Source organism: Mytilus edulis, chromosome 12 (assembly GCF_963676685.1).
Source record: "Mytilus edulis chromosome 12, xbMytEdul2.2, whole genome shotgun sequence".
NCBI classification, from domain to species: domain Eukaryota; kingdom Metazoa; phylum Mollusca; class Bivalvia; order Mytilida; family Mytilidae; genus Mytilus; species Mytilus edulis.
This window is the reverse complement of record NC_092355.1, coordinates 79,296,903-79,322,814: the sequence shown is the minus strand read 5'-3', so window position 1 is coordinate 79,322,814 and position 25,912 is coordinate 79,296,903. Positions and strand designations below refer to the sequence as shown.

The 25,912-nt window shown below is 32.3% G+C and overlaps 2 protein-coding genes across 2 annotated transcripts in view; both read right to left on the bottom strand.

Annotated features, from left to right (window-relative positions):
* The window catches only part of LOC139497229 (uncharacterized), a 308,105-nt gene that overhangs the window by 34,094 nt on the left and 248,099 nt on the right, over window positions 1-25,912 (bottom strand). The window contains exons 10-11 of the mRNA XM_071285357.1: window positions 1,309-1,336; window positions 703-1,022 (exon numbers count right to left, since the gene is read on the bottom strand). Coding sequence (XP_071141458.1) covers window positions 703-1,022; window positions 1,309-1,336 — 348 coding nt within the window. The remainder of the gene's footprint in view (window positions 1-702; window positions 1,023-1,308; window positions 1,337-25,912) is intronic.
* The window catches only part of LOC139499292 (probable serine/threonine-protein kinase roco6), a 29,336-nt gene continuing 12,024 nt past the window's right edge, over window positions 8,601-25,912 (bottom strand). The window contains exons 5-7 of the mRNA XM_071287960.1: window positions 13,375-13,869; window positions 10,982-11,088; window positions 8,601-9,407 (exon numbers count right to left, since the gene is read on the bottom strand). Of these exons, the coding sequence (XP_071144061.1) occupies window positions 8,601-9,407; window positions 10,982-11,088; window positions 13,375-13,869 (1,409 nt within the window). The remainder of the gene's footprint in view (window positions 9,408-10,981; window positions 11,089-13,374; window positions 13,870-25,912) is intronic.

The window sequence follows — 25,912 nt, the reverse complement described above, 5'->3', positions numbered from 1 at the left end:
AACGCTAGCACTTGAACGTATCAAAACAAGAATATGATTATGTACTTCTTATGTTTCTTTCGTTGTAAATGCTACTATCTGAACGCATCAAAACAATGATATGTTTATGTACTTCTTGTTTTTTTTTTGTTGTAAATGCTCTCACCTGAACGTATCATAAGGATATGTTTATGTACTTCTTAGTTTTTTTCGTAATGCTCTCAACTGAACGAATATAAAGGATATGTTTATGTGCCTCTTAGTTTTTTTGTTGTTGTAAATGCTAGCACCTGAACGTACCATAACAAGGTATGAGTGCAGGTATTTTATATTGTATTACTTGTAGCAAATGACCTTATGATATAAAGTGTTGAGCTTAGGTAGCTCTGAGATATAAGTTTGTGTAAACCATAACATGCATAACAAAAACTTATCATCACAAGTGGAAAGTTATTATTTTTCTGAAGAGATAAATTAATATCCCTTTGTATATACTTTCATTTACTTCATAGTTTGGCCCCACATTATAAGTTTTAATCACAAAAACAAGTCCCGCAGATGCCTTTCCAACACATAGTAGGTAGAATATTTGCTTCACCATGCTAGTGTTTTTTGCAAGTTTCTTATTTTATAAGGATAATCCTTGGATATTTATACAAATTTTCTCTAATTTAACCAATGTTTAGACTCTCTTAAATACTTGTCACAAGTTTATCTACTTACCAAATTTTCTTCATAGTTTGGCTCCACACCATACGTTTTCATCACAAAAGCTAGTCCTTCAGAAGCTTTAACATTTTTCAAAGCTATCATAAGTCGGTAGATTGTTGACTTTACCTTGCCAGATTTCCATTTTATGAGAAGATTATGTATTTGACCATACAGATTCCTTGGATTGTTGACTATTGTCTCCTTAATGCTATTGATACCCAGACCTAATTCAACGCCAAAGTGAACAATGCAATCACCTATCAACTTCTTTTCTGTCAAACTACTGATTACATCATCTGACGGAACATCTTGAAGGCTGATGTTAGCTATTTCTGTAAAAAAAACCAAAAGAACCTAGAATTATTGGAATGACACATCGAAACATGATATTAAAAAAATCATTTATCCTCATTTTTGAGTAATAAAATCAAAATGAATTAAAAACCAAGGTTTACTCAATCTTCAACTTTCATATCCTGAACTGAAATGCACATACATGTGTACCTTGATAAAATGAATCATGTTGTTTGTGTGTATTTGAAGAAATGGTATAAGTAAGATACGAATCCAATAATGAAGATATGAGTATATGCAACTTAACAATAAAAGTACACCTACTTGCTAACGTTTGATCCTCTCTGTGTACCTGAAATATGTCAAAAGTAAAAGAATGCATCAAATGAATTAAAGTCTTATATAGTATCAAAGAGCAAATATAAAACTAGAAAAAAACAATACTTTTCTATAAAATGTGTACTGTAGATACAGTAAATACAATGTGATGTGTTTTAATAATACAATAATTATATGCTGGCCGTTTGGAATTTATTTTCGTTAGCATTACTTTGCACAATATTAAATTACCATCCACTTTATCATAGAATGTTATTGGTGATAGATGTCTTTAGTTGTCACCAAAAAAAATATATGATAACATTGCAAGACAAATTTGTCAGAAAAAAAAAATTTCATTTATCCAACCTGACAAAGATAGTGCTGTCTTTCAACATTTTCAATAGCCGTCAGTGCCGTCTGTAATTTCCTAAATGTTGCAGTCATTTGGTCACTTTCTATTTTATCCCTCCATTCAAACAGCCCCATCAACATAAAATCCATAGGATTTGAAAAATAACGAAAATTCAAGTTGTCAAGATCAGTTTTTTCCATTCCAAGTTTAATGAAGAAGTTGTAGAAGTCCACAATACCGATTTTTCTTGCTAGTTGCACGAAATGATGATTATCTGGTTTCAAGTCTAGTGTTTCTGTTTCAGGACCTGGAAGGGTAAATTAGTTGTTAAACTTAATGAGGGTATACATTTCATCATTAATGCAACGTTAGTCATAATCATGACATTATGTATGTCTTCTTTTTTTTATTTCCTTTGTTACTTCAGTAAAATGTTTAGTTTTTGCTGAAAGTTTCTCTCTTTTTCAAAATTTGTTTCATCAGTAGTGTTTTGATTTAAATATTTTCAAACACACAAAAATCAAAAATTGAATAAAAACAAAACAATCCATCACACCAAAATAAAATAAACTGCTTCGCTGAGCGCAGCTGGATACGCCCGCAGAGGTCCAACCCTGAACAAATATTCAAGCTTGATACAGGTCTGCATTTGGACACAATATTCAAGCTTGATACAGGTCTGCATTTGGATTGTAATTAAATATTTGACATATAATAGGTTTCTGAATAAATGTAGTCAAAGAACACAATATTCAACACGACACAATATTCAAGCTTGATACAGGTCTGCATTTGGATTGTAATTAAATATTTGACATATTATAGGTTTCTGAATAAATGTAGTCAAGGAACTTGAAATTGGTTATATGAATTGAATTTATATTCAATTAAAGATTTCTTGTTGTTGTGTAATAAACTGTGCAAAAAGGGAGGTTATCTTAATAGATATAAATCAGTCATCAAAGTTTATTGAAAACTGCTCTAAGCACTTTAAGGATATTGTCCAAAAAACTTGAAAAATACCCCTTTTTTATGAATAAAATCTTATAACTCAGAAACGTGAAATCTAAAATTCATCAAAATCAAAAGGGAGCTTAATTACAACAATGGATATAAACAATTTACCAAAGTTTAATTAACAAGAGTGCACACACTGAAATGTCTCGCCTTCTTTGTTAATCGTTGATATTATGTTGATAGTCCTAAATATAAAGCTTTATTACAACTGTCACATAAACTTAACATTAACCAAGAAAACTATACATTGACAAATGAACCATGAAAATGAGGTCAAGGTCAGATGAATCATGCCAGGCAGGCATGTACAGCTAACAGTTCTTCCATACAACAAATATAGTTGACCTATTCCTTAAAGTTTAAGAAAAACTGACCAAAACACAAAAAACTTAACACTGAGCAATGGACTGTGAAAATGAGGTCAAGGTCAAATAAAACCTGTGCGACTTACATAAAGATAATAGAATATTTCCATACACTAAATATAGTTGACCTATGACATATAGTATAAGAAAAAAAGACCAAAACTCAAAAACTGAACTTTGACCAATGAACCATGAAAATGAGGTCAAGGTCAGATGATACCTGCCAGCTAGTCACACCTTACAATCATACCATACACCAAAAATAGTAGACCTATGGCATATAGTATAAGAAAAACCGACCAAAACACCAAAACTAAACTATAACAACTGAACCATGAAATACATGTGATTCTTCTGGAGGGAGTCAAAATCTCCTGCTTTTCAGACCCTCTTCCGTCCCTCCCGTTCAAAATTTGAAATCTTCCGCTTTTTGAAAATATCAACCTCGTAAAATTTTCAGTAGACATTTTTATTTACAAAATCGATATGGACAGAGAAAAAGTCCGAGAAAATCGAAATTGATATGGGAAAAGTCAGAGAAAAACGGAAGTTTCCTGTCATTAATTTTGTATCAAAGGTAAAATAGGTAAAATTTGCCTGAGGTGTTTAGGATTAGACTGTATATACAACAATAAATTAAAGATAATAGGCAATTACCTGGTGATCAACTAGGTAGTTTAGACACAAGCCTGGTTGATTAAAAGTGAAATATTGACAAAGGATTAAATTGTACAAGTTGTATAAAAAAAATTTAAAAACGATTTAATTTGATGCTGTAGAAAACATGGAACATTTACTGAACCTCAAAGACAAATGAAATCAACTCAAATATGAAATTTATGGCTTGCTTTCTACCAAAGCCAATGGAATACCTATATAAGTATAGTTGTCTTGGACAATTCTAAAATTTTAGAATTTGACAAAATGCGTATTTTATCACCAAATACCCCAGCAGCAAATAAGAGAAGACCAAGTATCTAGCCAAATTCAACTCTGCAGTTTAAACACACAACAAAACCATTGCGTACGTCGATAAAAAATCTAGTTATGAGGCCCAAACTCCAGCTGAAAATTTCCAAATCTCCAGTTGTGGCTTGACAACTCTGTCACATGTCATGATGAAAATGAGGTCAAGGTCAGATGACACCTGCCAGTTGGACATGTACACCTTACAGTCCTTCCATACACCAAATATACTACAATGTACACCTATTGCTTATACATGTAGTATCTGAGATATGGACTTGACCACCAAAACTTAACCTTGTTCACTGATCCATGAAATGAGGTTGAGGTCAAGTGAAAACTGTCTGACAGGCATGGGGACCTCGCAAGGTACGCACATACCAAATATAGTTATCCTATTACTTATAATAAGAGAGAATTTAACATTACAAAAAGCTGAATTTTTTTTCAAGTAGTCACTGAACAATGAAAATGAGGTCAAGGACATTGGTCATGCGACTGACGGAAACTTCGTAACATGAGGCATCCATATACAAAGTATGAAACATTCAGGTCTTCCACCTTCTAAAATATAAAGCGTTTAAGAAGTTAGCTAACGCCGCCGCCGACGGATCACTATCCCTATATCGAGCTTTCTGCGACAAAAGTCGCAGGCTCGACAAAAATGCTTTCCGCATTTTTGAGTTCTTGTCCAAAAACTGGAAAATCCCCTTTTTGTAATGAATAAAACCCCATAAATCGGAAACGTATAGTCTAAAATTTATAAAAATCAAAAGGGAGCTCATGTCGATAGAAATAAACAATTCACCAAAATTTCTTGCAAATTGCTGAAAGCATTTTTGAGTTCTTGTCCAAAAACTGGAAAATCCCCTTTTTGTAATGAATAAAATCCCGTAAATCGTAAACGTATAGTCTAAAATTTATAAAAAACGAAAGGGAGTTATATCAATAGATATAAATAATTCACCAAAGTTTCATGCATATTGGTTAAAGTGTTTTTGAGTTAATGTCCGAAAACTGGAAAATCCCCCATTTTTAATGATAATAAACCCCAAAACTAGGAAACTGAAAATCTAAAATTCATAAAAAAAAAACGAAAGGGAGCTCAGGTCAATAGATATAAACATTTCATTAAGGTTTCGTGTGAATTGGTTAAAGTGTTTTTGAGTTATTGTCCAACATGTTGACGACGGACGGACGGACAACGGTATACCATAATACGTCCCGTAAACGGGCGTGAAAAAAAAGCAATTGTATGCCTGTACATCAGATGCATAACAACTGTTACATAATTAATTAACATCAACTTTTTAAAAAACAACAGTCTTTCAATACTATGAACCACACCAATTATATCTTATACCTTGCTTGACCATTCATATATATTCAGAATACTGCGTGAAATTTAATATTCATAGATCCTATTTGAAAAAGTAACATCACATCATAATTCAGTAATTTGACGAAGCCTTCGGTAATATTCTTGAATGAGTAATTTTGTGCTGCGTATATTGTTTGTTTTTCTAATTCAGAACTGATTTGTTTTCAAACTTTGTAACTGCCTTAGTCGATGCACCGTGAAGAACATGTATAGCCTTACTTTCCCTGTAAGCATTCCTTTGACTTAGTAAGATATGAAAAACTCAGTCATGTGAAGTATGAATTGCCTCATTTATTGGAAACAAGTTGCAGTTGAAGAACTCTTACAAACAAATGAAAACAACCATTTTTGAATTTCAAGCGTCTAAAGCGCTTTTCTGGATTTACCTTCATCAGGAACGCTCAACGTTGAATATTTGAAATCCACTATAAATGTATGTAATTTTATTACCTTTACAATTTGAGTCACAATGCTTCTTATTCTAAAAATAAAAACAAATAAAAATGATCAGCTTTTAGTTTGCCTTCATCCTGTTTAAAATAAATATTTACTCAATCTTTAAAGAAGGTCCGGTAAGGGCTAATTTCGGCCTAAATTTGGAAGTACATCTGATGAAAGATTTATGACATTTTTTAAACACTGAAATATCTACTTCATCCGATTCAATTGGTTATTGTAAAAGATTTTGACTTACTTGGTCATTAAAAACGCTCAAATTCAAGTTTATATATGAAAAATCTGCCAAATATACCATTTAATGTCACTTTTCAGGTGATTTTTGTCTAAAACGGAAGTGGCCGCTTTCGTGTTCACTCTCAACATTTATATATATTATGTATTATTATTAAATACAACATATAATATTTAAATATTAAGAATGAATACAAGTGCGGCCACTTCCATTTTAGACAAAAAACGTCTGAAAATTAGCACAAATGTTTAAATTGTGAAGATATCAGTATTTTTGCATGAAATAATGATGCTAGTACCTGATGCATGTTCATTGTTTTATCAAAAACAACCCATATTTATATAACAAAAGTATGTTACTTTCCAAAAAATAAGTGAAAGTTAACAATTTAACAACTTTGTAAAAACGCTATATTGAGGGGCCATCAAAAGTTGTGTGATTTTTTTCCATCGCTGTGTTGTCTGTACACTTTGTACACTTTACTAACAATTATTGATAGGACTTTCCTGCATCATTAGCTTTGGTCATTTGTTTTTTCATTTGGTGATTGTTTGTAGACTGCCAAACTTGAAAAGTGTCACAAGTTTTATAAATAACATTTTTATCATCTAGCTAGTTATATTAAACAACCTTTTTGAGACAAGCTATAATGCTTCAATCTAATATCTTAAACACTTTAAATCATGAGAATACCGTATATTTATTTTTCGCAATTTGATGACAAAATGGCAGGTCATACATGTTATATTTTCACTGAATGTGAAAATACACGCGAACTGTATCGAATTGTTACAGAAGTAAAAAGCATAAACTTGATTGACTGACAGGTAATCGTTTGTAAATAAATATGAGTACATCAAACGAAAATACACATAATTCAGAGAACTTTGAAGGACTTCAGGGCATGTTAAAAATTGAAGATTTAGATCATCACTGATATAAAAAATATCCGAGTAAACATTATTTATTTTTACATTATAGGCAAAATGTTCGGGTTATGACGCCAATTAATAGACTGTATCTAATTACACAATGTAACATTTTTAAACACATCACAGAATGTTGTATGGTCAAAAGGTGTTACAAGTATGATTAGCCAATTTAATTGTTATGAAAGCAGAGATAATGATTAAGTATGCAAGTAGGCTGTTGTTATGTATGTATTATTGTCATTTTGTTTATTTTTTTTTATTACACCTTCTAACATCAGACTCATACTTCCTTGAACTTAATTTTAATATGCGTATTGTTATGCGTTTACTTTTTTACATTTGCCAGAGGTATAGGGGGAGGGTTGAGATCTTATAAACATGTTTAACCCCGCCGCTGTCCCAACTCAGGAGCCTCTGGCTTTTGCTAGTCTTGTATTATTTTAAGTTTTAGTTTCTTGTGTACAATTTGGAGTTAAGTATGGCGTTCATTATCATTGAACCAGAAAAAAAGTAAAATCACAAAAATACTGAACTCAGAGGAAAATCAATTCGGAAAGTCCATAATCACATGGCAAAATCAAATAACAAAACGCATCAAAAACGAATGGACAAGAACTGTCATATTCCTGACTTGGTACAGGCATTTTCAAATGTAGAAAATGGTGGATTGAACCTGGTTTTATAGCTAGCTAAACCTCTCACTTGTATGACAGTCGCATCAAATTCCATTATATAGTCACCGATGCGTGAACAAAACAAACAGACATAATAGGTAAAAATGTCAAAAATAGGGGTACAGCAGTCAACATTGTGTTATCATCTTAATCACTATAAAAACAACAAATGTAACGAAGAAGCACAAAAAGGCATACATCAAATAAACATCCTCATTTTGATTATATTATACGATTATATTGACACATTCCCCATTTCCATTCTCAATTTTACATTCTTGTGATCCGTAGAACAACATAAAAATCAAAAAATTAACAGTATAATGTGTAAACTTTAAAACAACGATAACACTTGAAATATGAAGGGAAATTTACGCAGTGTCAAAATTTCGCGTTTCTATAGCTGCCGCTAACAAAGAGACAATTTTCCTTGGAGTTCGGAATTTTTGTTATTTTACTTTTTTTTAAAGAAAGAAGGTAAACAACACTATTACTAACCTTTTCAAAAACCCAATTTAGAGGATGTTTCGTTTCATGTAATTTCCCATTCTCGCATCTCCATTGTGCTTTCTTTTTTGCCTCTGACAAAGGTATTAAACACTTTTTACCATTGCATATTTCTCCAACTTCTATTTCAAACAGATCTGACATTAAATGGTGACTTTGTTTACCAAAACAACGACGGTAAAACTGGAGAATTCGTTCAAGTGCCAAAGTGAGGCATTCCTGTGTTGTTGTTGCTAGATCCGGTGATATGAGCTGCTTTGACACGTCATTGATGAGGTATGCAAATATTCTCTGCCCTTCAACATGAATGTGAAGTTCGTTTCTGTTGTCAGCATCCATAATTGCAGCTTGAAAATAAAGACAAAATCGAGAGTCTTCTACTTTCAGAGGCCAGATGCTAATTGCAGCCCCTATAAGCTTGAAAGACAAAGCACTGTCTCCGTCAGATGATAGGATATGCATATTGTTCTGTCATCTGGTGCATTTCTGAGCATTGTTTGTGGAATCTTTTCCTTCACAATACAAGGTACTAGAAATAAGTCTGCAGCTGCGTCCGTTTCAGTGAAGCCTTTAGGTTCTATAAGGATATCAAGATGAAGGAGGACCTGCACTATATATTCCTTTGTTCTGACATCGGTCAAAATTTCTTTGAAAGCTGGTTGTGACCACAGAGTAAAAAGGTCTGTCTTCTTTAGAACACCAGTAGATGATAAATTTTCCAGTATGTCTCGAACGGGTCCTTTTTCTGGCCAAAACATTATGTCTGTAATGAAGGCTCTAAGGATATTGACCATTGCTGTAGGCTGAATAACAATGAAATCTCTTAAAGCAGGTTCATCGAAGTATAATAACTTTCCTATTGAGTGTTGAACAAGTAAAAAATCGTCTACTCTTCTTTCATTCAGAGCAAATTCATTATTAGATTTGTTTATTTCTAAAAGTCTCTTCTTTGTTATCAACTTTACTCCATCTGCTCTCATATCTGATATCTGTAAATCAAGAGGCACCCAAACAATCGGCATCTGTTGTCCCCATGTTGACTGCTGAAAGGCGATATCAACTAATGTTTTCTTCAAGCGCTCAATATCTTGATCTGCTGCATCCGTTGCATTCATGAAAAAGACATTGTCATACATGATATGCTCTTGAAGCTTGTGTAAGGAAAACATTTTCCGCAGTTCTTCATTGAATTTAAGGATACGTTTGCTTTTCTCATCCTGTCAATTTTATCAAAAAGCAATGACATGAATAAATTATTAACTTTTCACGAAAAACAAAACGTTTTTTTTCTTTTTGCAGTTTTGTAACAGCACAGCAAAACAACACACAATCTTTGGTGGATAGCTGTCTCATGGGCAATCATACCACATCTCCTTATTTCTATATAAAAATCATTTGGAGAGGGCTTTTCTCATCATTGCTTACATATTTCATAGAACCATAGCATTGTAAACAAATTAAAAATACCTGACTATTTTTTTCAGACGACTCATAATTTTCAGTTTTAGCTTTAAAAATGTATCTTAGGCATACATTATTAATATAAGTACAAGATTTATGGGGTATATGTCCATGAGACCGCACACAAACAACAAAAACAGTTCGTCTCTACTGTGTATGCAGGATATTGTGTTCTGTGTCAATTGTTTACAAGAACAATAGAGACAGCTGTAGAATTGAAGTGATGTGAGCACTGACGAATACTGACTAAACTGTTATAATTTGTAGAATAACTAGTTGAAAATAGTCAGTGACCAAACAACACATTAATCATGTAATTGACATTAAATAATTCCATACATAGTTTTCGATATTTTAATTCTTTGATTAGTTATTCTTGTCATTACATTAACTGTTTATTGAGGTGATGATATACAAAATAGGGGAAGTGTTTGTATAAGAATGTGCTACAGATGTTGTTGGATACATTTATATATAGCATGTTCATTTTTGTCTTGCAACATACCACATTCCTCCTCCTATACTTTGTGCAGGTTACCAAATAACTAAAAATTTCGAGGGACTAAACTTAAAGGTCACTCAGTTGCAAAAGAGGACCAGATTTTCGACTGGGCGAATATATTTTTATCTTCCTGATCGCCCAGCTGGTGACTAAAATATTTTGCTGTGAATCCAATTCCTATCTTTTTCCAAGCAATATAACCAAAAACTGTCCCCAAACAGAAACCTCATTGTCTTTATATAATGGGAATATTAAAGAGAGAATTTCATTAAACCAGCAAGTTAATTTAAATAACCAAAACCTATTCAAACAACTAAGTTTTCATTGCAAGGCAACAATTTGATATATACCACTTTTCTAAACACATGTTATTATCAAATTATCTCTTTTAAAGCTTCTATGATTATTTCATTTTCTGGTGGCATTAATTATAATAATATAGAGTTATCACAGATAATCTTTTCCAGGCTTTACAGCTACATATATGATTGCATAAAAAAGGCTTTATTAATATCATGAATATGTGAAAAGTACATTTTAGTCTTATTTAATTAGTACAAAAATTGGTTGGGCCCTAAAATTTCAATTTGGCCCCTAACAAAAAAGAATTAAGTTTAGTCCCTGATTATTTCAATTTTTATTTATTATCAAAAAGAGAGTGAAAAAGTTTTGTCACTGAAATTTTGTATAAGAATTGTCTGTTCTGTAATTAAATCAAACGTTCACACATTTGTTATGTCCAGTCAATGACTAAATAGTTGTGATAATAATCACACATATGTGTGTCAAAAAGTAGGGTGGAAAAATGAATAACAAAGTCAGACATACCTCAGAGAAGCTATCACTATGAGTGGCGGCAAACAAAATTCTCGGCATTTTATCTTCAGTTTTGTTACAGTAGGTCAATACAGAATTAATCCAATGCTCCAGAATAGCTACAAAAGTATAATAAAGAAGGCATTTTATCTTCAGTTTTGTTACAGTAGGTCAATACAGAGTTAATCCAATGCTCTAGAACAGCTACAAAAGTATAAGGAAGAAGGCATTTTATCTTCAGTTTTGTTACAGTAGGCCAATACAGAATTAATCCAATGCTCCAGAATACTAGCTACACAAGTATAATGAAGAAGGCATTTTATCTTCAGTTTTGTTACAGTAGGCCAATACAGAGTTAATCCAATGCTCCAGAACAGCTACAAAAGTATAATGAAGAAGGCATGTTATCTTCAGTTTTGTTACAGTAGGTCAATACAGAGTTAATACAATGCATCAGAACAGCTACAAAAGTATAATAAAGAAGACATTGTATCTTCAGTTTTGTTACAGTAGGTCAATACAGAGTTAATACAATGCTCCAGAATAGCTACAAAAGTATAATAAAGAAGACATTGTATCTTCAGTTTTGTTACAGTAGGTCAATACAGAGTTAATACAATGCATCAGAACAGCTACAAAAGTATAATAAAGAAGACATTGTATCTTCAGTTTTGTTACAGTAGGTCAAAACAGAGTTAATACAATGCTCCAGAATAGCTACAAAAGTATAATAAAGAAGACATTGTATCTTCAGTTTTGTTACAGTAGGTCAATACAGAGTTAATACAATGCATCAGAACAGCTACAAAAGTATAATAAAGAAGACATTGTATCTTCAGTTTTGTTACAGTAGGTCAATACAGAGTTAATACAATGCTCCAGAATAGCTACAAAAGTATAATAAAGAAGACATTGTATCTTCAGTTTTGTTACAGTAGGTCAATACAGAGTTAATACAATGCATCAGAACAGCTACAAAAGAATAACAAAGAAGGCATTTTATCTTCAGTTGTTTTACAGTAGGTCAATACAGAGTTAATCCAATGCTCCCGAATAGCTACAAAAGTAGACCTGTCCAGAATAGGACTTTTATTTCAAATTCTTTGAAGTTATCATGATTAAAAGTATAGAGGTTTTCTAAATCTGTATTCTAATACATTTTTGCAGATACTTTATTTCCTGACTTTCGTGCAGACTTCACAATAATATATTTTCTAATCCTCATGATGGATTTATATAAGGAAATGTGAAAGCTTTACATATAAGCCATTTTTATTTACATTCACGTTATTTTTCTTCTCATGAAAAATAATCACTTGTGAAAATTAGTTGGTTAGTAGTAGTATTGAAATAAAAAATACTATTTAAATGCAATATTCTTTATGCTATAATGATAATAAGGATAAACCAAATGAGAAATTAATTGTTCAGTTGTTGGCTTAACATCCATATGTTGAGTAAGTAAATCACTGTCCTAGGTAAGAGGGAGTGTTTATAATTGCAAGACAGTTTACTCCTGTCCCATTCTGTATGTGCCTCTCCAAAGCCACATGTTGAGTAAGTAAGTTAAGCACTGTCCTAGGTAAGAGGGAGTGTTTAGAATTGCAAGAAAGTTTACTCCTGCCCCATTCTGTATGTGCCTCTCCAAAGCCACATGTTGAGTAAGTAAGTAAAGCACTGTCCTAGGTAAGAGGGAGTGTTTAGAATTGCAAGAAAGTTTATCCCTGCCCCATTCTGTATGTGCCTCTTCAAAGCCACATATTAAGTAAGTAAGTTAAGCACTGTCCTAGGTAAGAGGGAGTGTTTAGAATTGCAAGAAAGTTTACTCCTGCCCCATTCTGTATGTGCCTCTCCAAAGCCACATGTTGAGTAAGTAAGTAAAGCACTGTCCTAGGTAAGAGGGAGTGTTTAGAATTGCAAGAAAGTTTATCCCTGCCCCATTCTGTATGTGCCTCTTCAAAGCCACATATTAAGTAAGTAAGTAAAGCACTGTCCTAGGTAAGAGGGAGTGTTTAGAATTGCAAGCAAGTGTATCCTTTCCTCATTCTGTATTTGCCTCTTCAAAGTCAGGAGCCAGTAACTCAGTGGTCGTCTCTGTCAGTCAAATCCCCCCTGTTTATCATTTAAGCAAATATTACGCAGTTGGTTTTAATGGCTATTTTTAACATCAGTAGAAACAAGATACAGAACTAGTTTTAAATCATTGACAGCATGGTGTGATGTATGAAGGCTCTTATAACAGCAATACATCAAGGTATATTGTGTGTTTAACAGAGATGTGAGCAAAGTGTCCTTTGAATATATCTACCAAAAGATTCAATTTTAATATACAATGTACCTTGATATATTATCATTATAATCACTAAGAACATTTGAAATTCAATTGCTTATTTAAAGAAACTTACATGCTGCAGTAACATCTCCTTGTGGATATTCCGTCAATACTGTATAAAGACCTTTTCGTCCATCAAACATCAGAATGAACGTTCCCCTGTGCTGGATGAATAACTGATGAGTCATATCAAACGATTTTTGCCCACCAAAATCGACCAGATCTGATGGTGCTATATTCATGATATTTGTACCTTTCTTAATCTTCTCCAATAAGTCATCTTGAATGGAATGGGCAGTATGAATTGGTGGTTCGTGGAAGTCTTTTGGTGTCTCCTGATTAGATTGATGTGACAATTGTCCTTGTCCACCAGACGAGGTCTGTCTAGATGTTATTCGCCGTTTCTTATTAGAAGGACCGCCATCCGTATTTGATGAACTAAACTTGTATTCCTTTATTTCTGATTTTGGATCACCTGGAATTTTTTCTTTACTTTCACCTTGCAGACTTGGTTGTTTCTTGAGTTCTGGATTCCCAAGAAGTAGTTTCGTTAAAACATCACCACTACCTGACAAGGTTTAAAAAAGAAAAAGAGGAAGTATGATAAATGCAATAATTTGACCCTGGAAATTGTAAAACTAATACATGTCAACTTATTCAAGCCTTACAAAATAACATTAATGATACATAGAATGACTGAGTTACAATGTCACCTGTGTTGCATATATTTTATCTATTCAAGGGCTATAACTAAAAAACATTTGTGTAATTTTTTTTTTTTTAAACTTTTTACAAATATCTTATTCATGTTAGAGAAATGAAGGCTTGATGGCAAATACAATGCAATTTCCAATTTAAATCAATTTTCAAGGGGCATAACTCTTTTGCAAATATTTGTTTGATCTGCATTGATTTTCGGATTTGTCTATAACATAATAAAAATCTGGCAAGAATTGTATATATGAGAGCGCTAACAATTCAATTTTTCATATAATCAATATTTTCAAGTCATAAATAACACTTTTACAAATAATTGATCCGCACAGTTTTTTTAAGTTGTCCGAGACATTGCTGATATAAGCCTATGATATACGATTCATAAAAATCTTGCAAAAATTGTACACAAGAGAGCGCTAATAAAGAATAATTAATATTAACAAGGGGTATAACTCTTTTAAAAATAGTTGATTTTCAATTTGTCCTAGACATTGCTGATATAAACCTATGATATCAGTTTTATAAAAATCTGGCAAGAATTGTACACATGAGAACAGTAATAAGACCGTACAGACAGACGCATCATCGGGACGCCCTTATTTCTATGTCCCCCCCCCAACGCATCGCGCAGTGGACAATAACAAGTTAATATAATCAGGACACTTTTGTTCTGAAAGGTCTCTTGTAATGCATTTGTCATACTATAGTCATTTCACGCATTGTTTTGGTCAAAATGTATTTTAGCAATAGCTTGACCTAAAAAGGTATTTTACACATAATAACATTGTAGTTAAATACATTTTGTAGCAAAATATGTTTTTGGGTAAGCTGTTGCTCATATCTAAATCTTAATGACAATATTTCAAATTGGAGCTTTTTTGCCTTTGTTATTCAAAGGAAGTTTAAAACCCTAATGTCAATTTGTGAGACTAAATCCTGATGTCCGACAGACTTATATAATGTATAATGACCACTTGAAGGATTTTATTTTGTAGACATTTTGATTTTCGATTTCAAGGGGCCAGACATGTCCTTATCGTACCTTCTTCTTCAGTAAAGCAATGTACAATATGTCAAACCATACAGAGCATTTTAATTCTGTATTGAATGCCTTATAAAAATGTATCATCAGATAAAACTCTGATAAGGAGTCATCCGTCAATTTCAGTCTTTAAACTTATTTGTAGATCTTGTCTTGCTGATCATATGTGCTATTAAAAGTTTCTGTCTATCGATTCCAATTTTTTGAGATAATAGAGAAAAAATTTTAATGAAAGTGCTGGATAGCACCTCTGGAAAGTTTGCAATTATAGATGTGTATTATTTCAAATATGTATTTAATCACAACTTTGATGTTTTTAACTAAACCATTGTCTCTTCAGCAATTATCAAAAAAAATTTTTTTTTCATACTTTCATATATGCATAAAATTTTGATATTTCTATTGCAACCTTAAACTGTAGATCTGAAATAATCAAATATACAGAAAGCTCTGTTAATTTCTTTATGTGCCAATGCCATGTCAAGGGCCTGTGATTTTAGTATTTTTTTGATTGATTAAGGTCCTTCATATTTGTTTTTAGTAAATTGTTTTGTTACTAATTAACCCGTTAGTTTTCTTGTTTGAATTGTTCCACATAGTTCATATCAGAGCCTTTTATAGCACACTATATGATATGAGTTTTTCTCTTTGTTGACGACCATATGGCGAACTATAGTTGTTATTATATCTTCCTCCTTTGAACTCTTTTGGATAGCATTGGTTCATTTGCAAAAAATACCACATCTTTTTTTTTTTAAATAAGACAATAAACATAAATCAATACAACTGTAATAAAAGTGAATTTATATTAAAGGCTTTGATCAATAAATAGGGAATGTGTCCATGGGACACAAATGATGCCCCCTCTAGCATTTAATGTTATAAAAGGTCACAACTTAAGAACTGTATAAGTGACGCTACCTAAATTTGTACTTGAGTTTTGGGGTAATAAGCATTGTGTATACATTCCTACACATTAACTTAAGGCAAACTTAAGTTAAAGAAAGTAAACGAAAAAATCAGCAATTTATCATATGTAACAGGGAAATACCCTAGAGCAGTAAAAATAAGGCCTCCAAAATTCAAACTTGATTTTGGTTTTGTGGTTAAAAGTATTGTGTATAAGTTTCATAACATTTGGTTGAGGCACACTAAAGTTAGAGAACGGAAAGGAAAAAATTCAGCAATTTTAACATTTGTAAAGGGGCATTACTCTAGAACGGTATAAATGAAGCCAACAAAATTCAAATTAGATCAGTGGTTTGTGGTAATGAGCATTGTGTATAAGTTTCATAACATTTGGTTAAGACAAACTAAAGTTAGAGAACAGAAACGAAAAATTCCAGCAATTTTTCCATTTGTAAAGGAGCATAACTCTAGAATGGTGAATGTGACGCCACCAAAATTCAAACTTGACCTGTTTTTTTGTGGTAAAAAGCATTGCGTATAATTTTCATACAATTTTGGAAAAAATCTTGTCTTTCAGGATATCCCAGGAAGTCCTGGGATATCCTGGAAAATCCCAGCATAGGTAATTTTGTAAATCCTGAAATTTCAAGTGTCCAAGGAAGTCCCATGAAGTCCTGAAATCTGTTGTCCTGATATATTTCAGGAATTTCCAAGACTTTAAATTTGTTTCAGGAATTTCGGGGATATTTCAGGACTTACAATATTTGATGAATACAAGTTTATCCTGATTTTTCAAGAACTCTTAGGACTTTAGATTATTAACAGGAATTACTGGGATATTTCAGGACTTCAAATATATGGGTTTCTTTTGAAAACTTAGTCTTTTTTTTTCGATTTGAATTCAACTTAAGTATATTTAAAATTCCATTTAAATTCCAAGAATTGTTTGTGCACAGTTGAACTTGTATATGATCATACTGATGAAAAATGGTAGGACACAATTTTGGAAAATGCAAAACTCACATATCACAAAGCATGTCACATGCCCCAAACCAAAATATGAGTAACAACACAACATGATTTTTTTAATTAAACATTAATATTTTCAAAGCCCAATAATCCATTTGTCAATTACCGACTTGATTCTGTTATTACACACTTTTTAAACAATTTACTTCCCTTTGTCAATTGTAGACTGGTTCCATACCAGACAAAATTGGCTTTTGCCAAACAAAGCATGATGAATTGAAAGTGATGTATCGGTGGTTTAACTTATTTTTCATAAAAAAAATAATTTCTTATGTCAAAAGTATTAAATAACAAATTAATGCAATTAAAAGATTTGAAAACCTTACTCACATTACGAACAGGTAGATTTGCTCTTTCTGCTAGCTCTCCATTGTAAGGGAGACAACTATAAAAAGGATTTCAAAGGGATCTCTAATTACAGGGTCAATTACGGGAATTGGCACATAGTCTATTAAAGATCATGATCATACAACCATAGATGTAATACCCATTGCAAATAATTTTCATGCTTTAATTCTTTATCTTTGACATGTGAGCCAGAGTGAATGAAATGTATAAACGTGCCATCTGGATTTCCTTAATTTTAGTGTAGATGCTGGACAGGAAGTGTGAGGTCAAATGCAGGAGATCACATATGGCTAAATTATACATTTTCTGCATGGATATTTTTTTTTAATATAATATGTATATATCAAATATTCAAGATAAATTTAATTTATTCAACCAGGGAACCTTTCAAAGAAAATGGAAATTTAACTCCCTTAAATAACCCCTGACACAATTAGAATTTAAACTTGGACAACAAGCAAAGATGTCTTATATCCTACACACAAATTGAATGCAGATAAATGAAATTAACTAAGTTCCAACAGTTCTATATTCTAACATTATATTAATAGTGCAGATGTTTTCTTCTGGTGACATGACTGTTTGATTTTAAGGAGCATTAATTTGATGATTACATGCATTTTGGATAATATCTTTTGGTAAGTACAAATACATTAGATTCCACCATTTTGAATATGTGCATATATTAATAAGAGTAAAGAAAACAGTTATAGAATGTTTACATAAGATTTACTTTCATCACAATCATAAGGAATTAGCAATACATTGTTATTACATATAATGAAAAAATATTTAAATAGTATAGGTATGCTTTTAATAATATTAATAATATGAAAACTTAAACATAGATCTGTGAGAAAACTCACATTTAGATATACCACAAACATGTTGCTGCGATATCTCTGAAAAAAGTTGCTGAATTCATTAACCGAAGATACATAATTCTGGAATAATAGTACATGTTTAATTTTAAAACTTTAAAATATATGATTGAGTAGGGAAAAACAAGAATGTGTCCATAGTACACGGATGTCCCACTCGTACTATCATTTTACATGTTCAGTGGACCTAGGAATTGGGGTCAATACTTTAATTTGGCATTAAAATTAGAAAGATCATATCATAGGGAACATGTGCACTAGGTTTCAAGTTGATTGGACTTCAACTTCATCAAAAACTACCTTGACCAAAAACTTTAACCTGAGCTTCGCACTATCTTTTTCTTTGTTCAGTGGACCGTAACATTGTGGTCAAAACTTTAATTTGACATTAAAATTAGAAAGATCATATCATGGGGAACATGTGTACTAAGTTTCAAGTTGATTGGACTTCAACTTCATCAAAAACTACCTTGACCAAAAACTTTAACCTGAAGTGGGACGAACGGACGCACAGACAAACACACGAACGGACGAACGAACGGAGACACAGACCAGAAAACATAATGCCCCTCTACTATCGTAGGTGGGGCATAAAAAGCTAAAAGTAATTGTCAGGAGATATTTTAAAGTCTATCATATATGAATGAATCAAATGTCGTTGTCCTTAATGGCAGGGTATATTTATACACAAAATATATACATGTATGTACTCATTTAAATAAAGAAAAAAGCATGATGACTTAAACAATCTGACATACTAATGCATGAGATTTGTTATTAATAAATTTTTTTTATCAAACTTAAGATGCAGAACTTTTGTTTTGTTTCAGATTTACTGTTAAAGACCGGCAGCTCTGATTTATAAATCAAAGCACCAAAGGGTGCTATAGGCAGTTAATCAAAAACCCAAAGGCAAACTTGGCCAAGTTCAGATGAATAGTGTAAAGAATTAGTCAAAATATTTATCTCAGGCAATGTTCTCAGCTATTTCTAAAGTATCAAATAATGCTTGTACTGTAATGTTTATGTTATGCAATCCTACCACTTTCAAAAGTTATTTCCAATTTATATTTATAAAGATTCAATGTCTGAGATTATACACATACACTGTCCTATGATAGGGGAGAGTTTTGTGCCAGTTAAGATGTTTAAGCCGCCACATTCTGTTTGCACCTGTCCATAGTGAGGACCCACTAATGTGGTGATTGTTGCTGTATATCATATTTATTTTTCATAATTGTTTTGTACAATTTTAATTTCTTGTGTATACTTCTGATTTTAGTGTATGTCCAAGTTATTGTTAATACTCTTTTGTTCCGACGTTGGAAAGTTCAGGGCGGATAGAACTCACTAGCCGAAAAGTTCCAGAGGAACTTATTAACTAGTTACTTTGTTCTTCCTCTGATTTAAAAGTTCCACCGGAACAAAGTGACTAGTTGAAAAGTATACATTTTTGTTATTATGTTAAGGGGCCAGCAAAAGCAATCCTTTGGGTGTAGGAGTTTCTCCCTGCATTAAAGATCCATTGGTAACCTTCGACTGTTGTCTGCTCTTAGATCAGGTTATTGTCTACATGACACATTCCCCATTTTCATTCTCAATTTTATTAGGCACTGGCTACGGTTACATGGAAATGTAACAACAATAAAAATATTATTGTTACACTGGAGACTAATTGCCGGAATGCAAAGTTGGACGAGGAACCGATTTATTACGAATGTAACAATAATTACTGAGGTTACGGTTGCATTACGCTGAGATTAATAGATTAATAGGGGTCCGGGGGTTGGCCGAACAATGCATTTGAATGGGAGCATATAGTTGGAACCCCCCCCCCCTTTTATCAAATGGCTGAATCCGCCCCTGATACTGATAAAAAAATAAATATTATTATTCAACAAATGGTGTATAACTTGAATAGTTTTACGTATTAATGGTTTTGATGTTCTTAAAGATACTACTCAAGATTAGGAGTGCCAAAGGCAAAAAATATAGTTCAATGGTTTCACTTTTAAAGTATTTAACTGTACACCTTCTCTTATTACTGTCATTATACTTTGAACCAATTTTGCTTAGGGTGAAAAACATTAAAACTTGGGATGCGTTTTAAACGAAACTTAAACTCCTTGTACGGATTTGGCTATACTTTTTGGACCTTTTGGATTATAGCTCTTCATCTTTTATATAAGCTTTGGATTTCAAATATTTTGGCCACGAGCATCACTGAAGAGACATGTATTGTCGAAATGCGCATCTGGTGCAAGAAAATTGGTACCTTTAATTTTATTACAACCACTGGGTCGATGCCTCTGCTGGTGGACTATTAGTCCCCGAGGGTATCACCAGCCCAGTAGCCAGTACTTCGGTACTGGCATGAAAATACGGATTTTTTGTGTTATTAAAATTTGCTGTTACAAAATGATAGAAATTATTATAAATTAAGGAATGTATCTCCCTCATGCGAAGCTCTGATTCCTTGCACGGATTTGGCTATACTTTTTGGACCTTTTGGATTATAGCTCTTCATCTTTTATATAAGCTTTGGATTTCAAATATTTTGGCCACGAGCATCACTGAAGAGACATGTATTGTCGAAATGCGCATCTGGTGCAAGAAAATTGGTACCTTTAATTTTATTACTACCACTGGGTCGATGCCTCTGCTGGTGGACTATTAGTCCCCGAGGGTATCACCAGCCCAGTAGCCAGTACTTCGGTACTGGCATGAAAATACGGATTTTTTGTGTTATTAAAATTTGCTGTTACAAAATGATAGAAATTATTATAAATTAAGGAATGTATCTCCCTCATGCAAAGCTCTGATTCCTTGCACGGATTTGGCTATACTTTTTGGACCTTTTGGATTATAGCTCTTCATCTTTTATATAAGCTTTGGATTTCAAATATTTTGGCCACGAGCATCACTGAAGAGACATGTATTGTCGAAATGCGCATCTGGTGCAAGAAAATTGGTACTGTTAATTTTATTAAACAATATCAAGACATAAATTTCATACAGCTATACAATTTGATGCAATTTGATTTTTATTATTGTTACATTTCCATGTAACCGTAGCCAGTACCATTTTATTAACGTCTCAAATTATACCTGAATTAAAATATCTTGATTACAGTTTAACTGTCTCCCATTACTAATATCATAATAAAAATAAAACATTTATTTAAACTTTAAATAACTGTAACAGTAGGAATTAAGAAAAACTTGTTTGTAACTTCAACTTGTTTGAAAAATATTGATAAACGTTTCTCGAGCCTCGTTAGTCGTTACCTTTTAAGGCTTTTTATCGTATCATGCGATTTCTTTTCACATTATTTTCATGGGGAAATCATTTACCAGCATAAAGTTGCTGAAGGAACCACATAGAATTGATTCAAGAACACATAACGAGTGTTTAAATGTGAAAAATTATAAATAAAAAGAAACATATATTTAACAAAAAAGTCGTATTTTTCTGTACCGGAAATCGAAAAGTCCTTGTAAATCAAAAACAATTACGGTGTGATACGCGTCACAGATTCGGACTTAATATTGCGACTTTGGAAGTTAAATAATGCCGTCCTTTAGAAAACAGTTGTTAAAGTTTTAATCTCAATATTTATTGAAGTACATTGAGCTAAATCAAAGCACGTGTAGCATTATGTTACACCAAAGCGAAACAATCTTAAAATGACCTTGACATCGACCAATCAGAAAACTACAATAACAACAACTTTATTTGACAAGCACGAAGGAGGTCATTTGCGAGATAACGGAATAATATTAACAAGAATACAAATGAGCATACAAGATTACTGAATTAAGATGATTTAAATAATCTCAATCATTTCAGACAAAAAACGAATAAAATGATTAATAATAAAGTATCTATGTATCATCAGAATCCTCCCAATTTAAAAGGTACGTAAATTTCGTCTTCTATGTAATTTGAAATTGCCGCCAACTTATATCAGCTGATTAATAGACTACTGACGCATGTAATACGTATCGATGACAAACAATATTCCTACGAATTTTGCCATTTGGGAAATGTAAACGACTCATCTTTATATATTTTCGGCGATCAAATATTTCATACAATTGTTCTTTGACATCTTAGCCAACAGCACAGGGGATAATAAACTACAGAAGGATTTCTATCGAGCACTACTTCCTATGTGCAACTTCAAAACTTTTGGGAAAATCGACGAACATTTAACGTTTTTATGGTAATATTTTTTATATTCCAGAATAAAAGTATGAAAAAAGTGTCCAATTAGTTATAAATAACATGATAGCCAGCCAGATAATAAAAGTGGCACATATTTCAGCATTTATTAGGTAGAACATAAATCTAGGGTGCTCGCATAAAGAAGCTTAACTGCTTAAAAAAACTATAGTGAGGGCCAAGATACATTTATGTGACCAGCTTAAACTAGTCAAGACAAGAGGGCTTTTTGGAAAATTGGAGAGAATTGAAGATGATAACAATAAACAAGGATAGATTCTTGCAAGGGTGTAACATACTTCCAGAAGAAACAAGGGTAAAACTAAATACGGTAGGGGCATAACAATAGCAGTATGACGACAGGAATAAAAGTTTGTATACACTAGATTCATAAAGGTGCTTATAACCCTGTAACACATTTTAGTTGCTACTGTGAAATTTAGCATTGAGGCAATAACATTTGAGATTTTTGGTTTTCAGCCATTCATTTGATATACTAGTCTGTGTTAGGATGACACACTGTTAATTATAGGTCAATCTTAAAGAATCATACTGCCCAAGGAATAAAGTGTGAGGACAAAAATGATATCATCACTGTTACTACTGATTATACATATTTTGACGTTTAGGTTGACCCATTATAGACAGATATCATCACTGTTACTACTGATGATGCATATTTTGACTTTTAGTTTGACCCATTATAGACGGATATCATCACTGTTACTACTGATTATACATATTTTGACTTTAAGGTTGACGCATTATAGACGGATATCATCACTGTTACTACTGATTATACATATTTTGACTTTTAGGTTGACCCATTATAGAAGGATATCATCACTGTTACTACTGATTATACACATTTTGACTTTTAGGTTGACCCATTATAGACGGATATCATCACTGTTACTACTGATTATACATATTTTGACTTTTAGGTTGATCCATTATAGAGGGATATCATCACTGTTACTACTGATTATACATATTTTGACTTTTAGGTTGACCCATTATAGACGGATATCATCACTGTAACTACTGATTATACATATTTTGACTTTTAGATTGACTCATTTTAGACGGATATCATCACTGTTACTACTGATTATACATATTTTGACTATAAGGTTGACTCATTATAGAGGGATATCATCACTATTACTACTGATTATACATATTTTGACTTTAAGGTTGACCCATTATAGACAGATGTCATCACTGTTACTACTGATTGTACATATTTTGACTTTTAGGTTGACCCATTATAGACGGATATCATCACTGTTACTACTGATTGTACATATTTTGATTTTTAGGTTGACCCATTATAGACAGATGTCATCACTGTTACTACTGATTATACATATTTTGACTTTTAGGTTGACCCATTATAGACGGATATCATCACTGTTACTACTGATTATACATATTTTGACTTTTAGATTGACTCATTTTAGACGGATATCATCACTGTTACTACTGATTATACATATTTTGACTTTTAGGTTGACCGATTATAGACGGATATCATCACTGTTGCTACTGATTATACATATTTTGACTATAAGGTTGACTCATTATAGAGGGATATCATCACTATTACTACTGATTATACATATTTTGACTTTAAGGTTGACCCATTATAGACAGATGTCATCACTGTTACTACTGATTGTACATATTTTGACTTTTAGGTTGACCCATTATAGACGGATATCATCACTGTTACTAATGATTATACATATTTTGACTTTTAGGTTGACCCATTATAGACGGATATCATCACTGTTACTACTGATTATACATATTTTGACTTTTAGGTTGACCCATTATAGACGGATATCATCACTGTTACTACTGATTGTACATATTTTGATTTTTAGGTTGACCCATTATAGACAGATGTCATCACTGTTACTACTGATTATACATATTTTGACTTTTAGGTTGACCCATTATAGACGGATATCATCACTGTTACTACTGATTATACATATTTTGACTTTTAGATTGACTCATTTCAGACGGATATCATCACTGTTACTACTGATTATACATATTTTGACTTTTAGGTTGACCCATTATAGACGGATATCATCACTGTTACTACTGATTATACATATTTTGACTTTAAGGTTGACCCATTATCATGATTATAGTCAAATATCATCACTATTACTACTGATTATGCATATTTTGACTTTTAGGTTGATCCATTATAGAGGGATATCATTACTGTTGCTACTGATTATACATATTTTGACTTTTAGGTTGACCGATTATAGACGGATATCATCACTGTTGCTACTGATTATACATATTTTGACTATAAGGTTGACTCATTATAGAGGGATATCATCACTATTACTACTGATTATACATATTTTGACTTTAAGGTTGACCCATTATAGACAGATGTCATCACTGTTACTACTGATTGTACATATTTTGACTTTTAGGTTGACCCATTATAGACGGATATCATCACTGTTACTACTGATTGTACATATTTTGATTTTTAGGTTGACCCATTATAGACAGATGTCATCACTGTTACTACTGATTATACATATTTTGACTTTTAGGTTGACCCATTATAGACGGATATCATCACTGTTACTACTGATTATACATATTTTGACTTTTAGGTTGACCCATTATCATGATTATAGTCAAATATCATCACTATTACTACTGATTATGCATATTTTGACTTTTAGGTTGATCCATTATAGAGGGATATCATTACTGTTACTACTGATTATACATATTTTGACTTTTAGGTTGACCGATTATAGACGGATATCATCACTGTTGCTACTGATTATACATATTTTGACTATAAGGTTGACTCATTATAGAGGGATATCATCACTATTACTACTGATTATACATATTTTGACTTTAAGGTTGACCCATTATAGACAGATGTCATCACTGTTACTACTGATTGTACATATTTTGACTTTTAGGTTGACCCATTATAGACGGATATCATCACTGTTACTACTGATTGTACATATTTTGATTTTTAGGTTGACCCATTATAGACAGATGTCATCACTGTTACTACTGATTATACATATTTTGACTTTTAGGTTGACCCATTATAGACGGATATCATCACTGTTACTACTGATTATACATATTTTGACTTTTAGATTGACTCATTTTAGACGGATATCATCACTGTTACTACTGATTATACATATTTTGACTTTTAGGTTGACCGATTATAGACGGATATCATCACTGTTGCTACTGATTATACATATTTTGACTATAAGGTTGACTCATTATAGAGGGATATCATCACTATTACTACTGATTATACATATTTTGACTTTAAGGTTGACCCATTATAGACAGATGTCATCACTGTTACTACTGATTGTACATATTTTGACTTTTAGGTTGACCCATTATAGACGGATATCATCACTGTTACTAATGA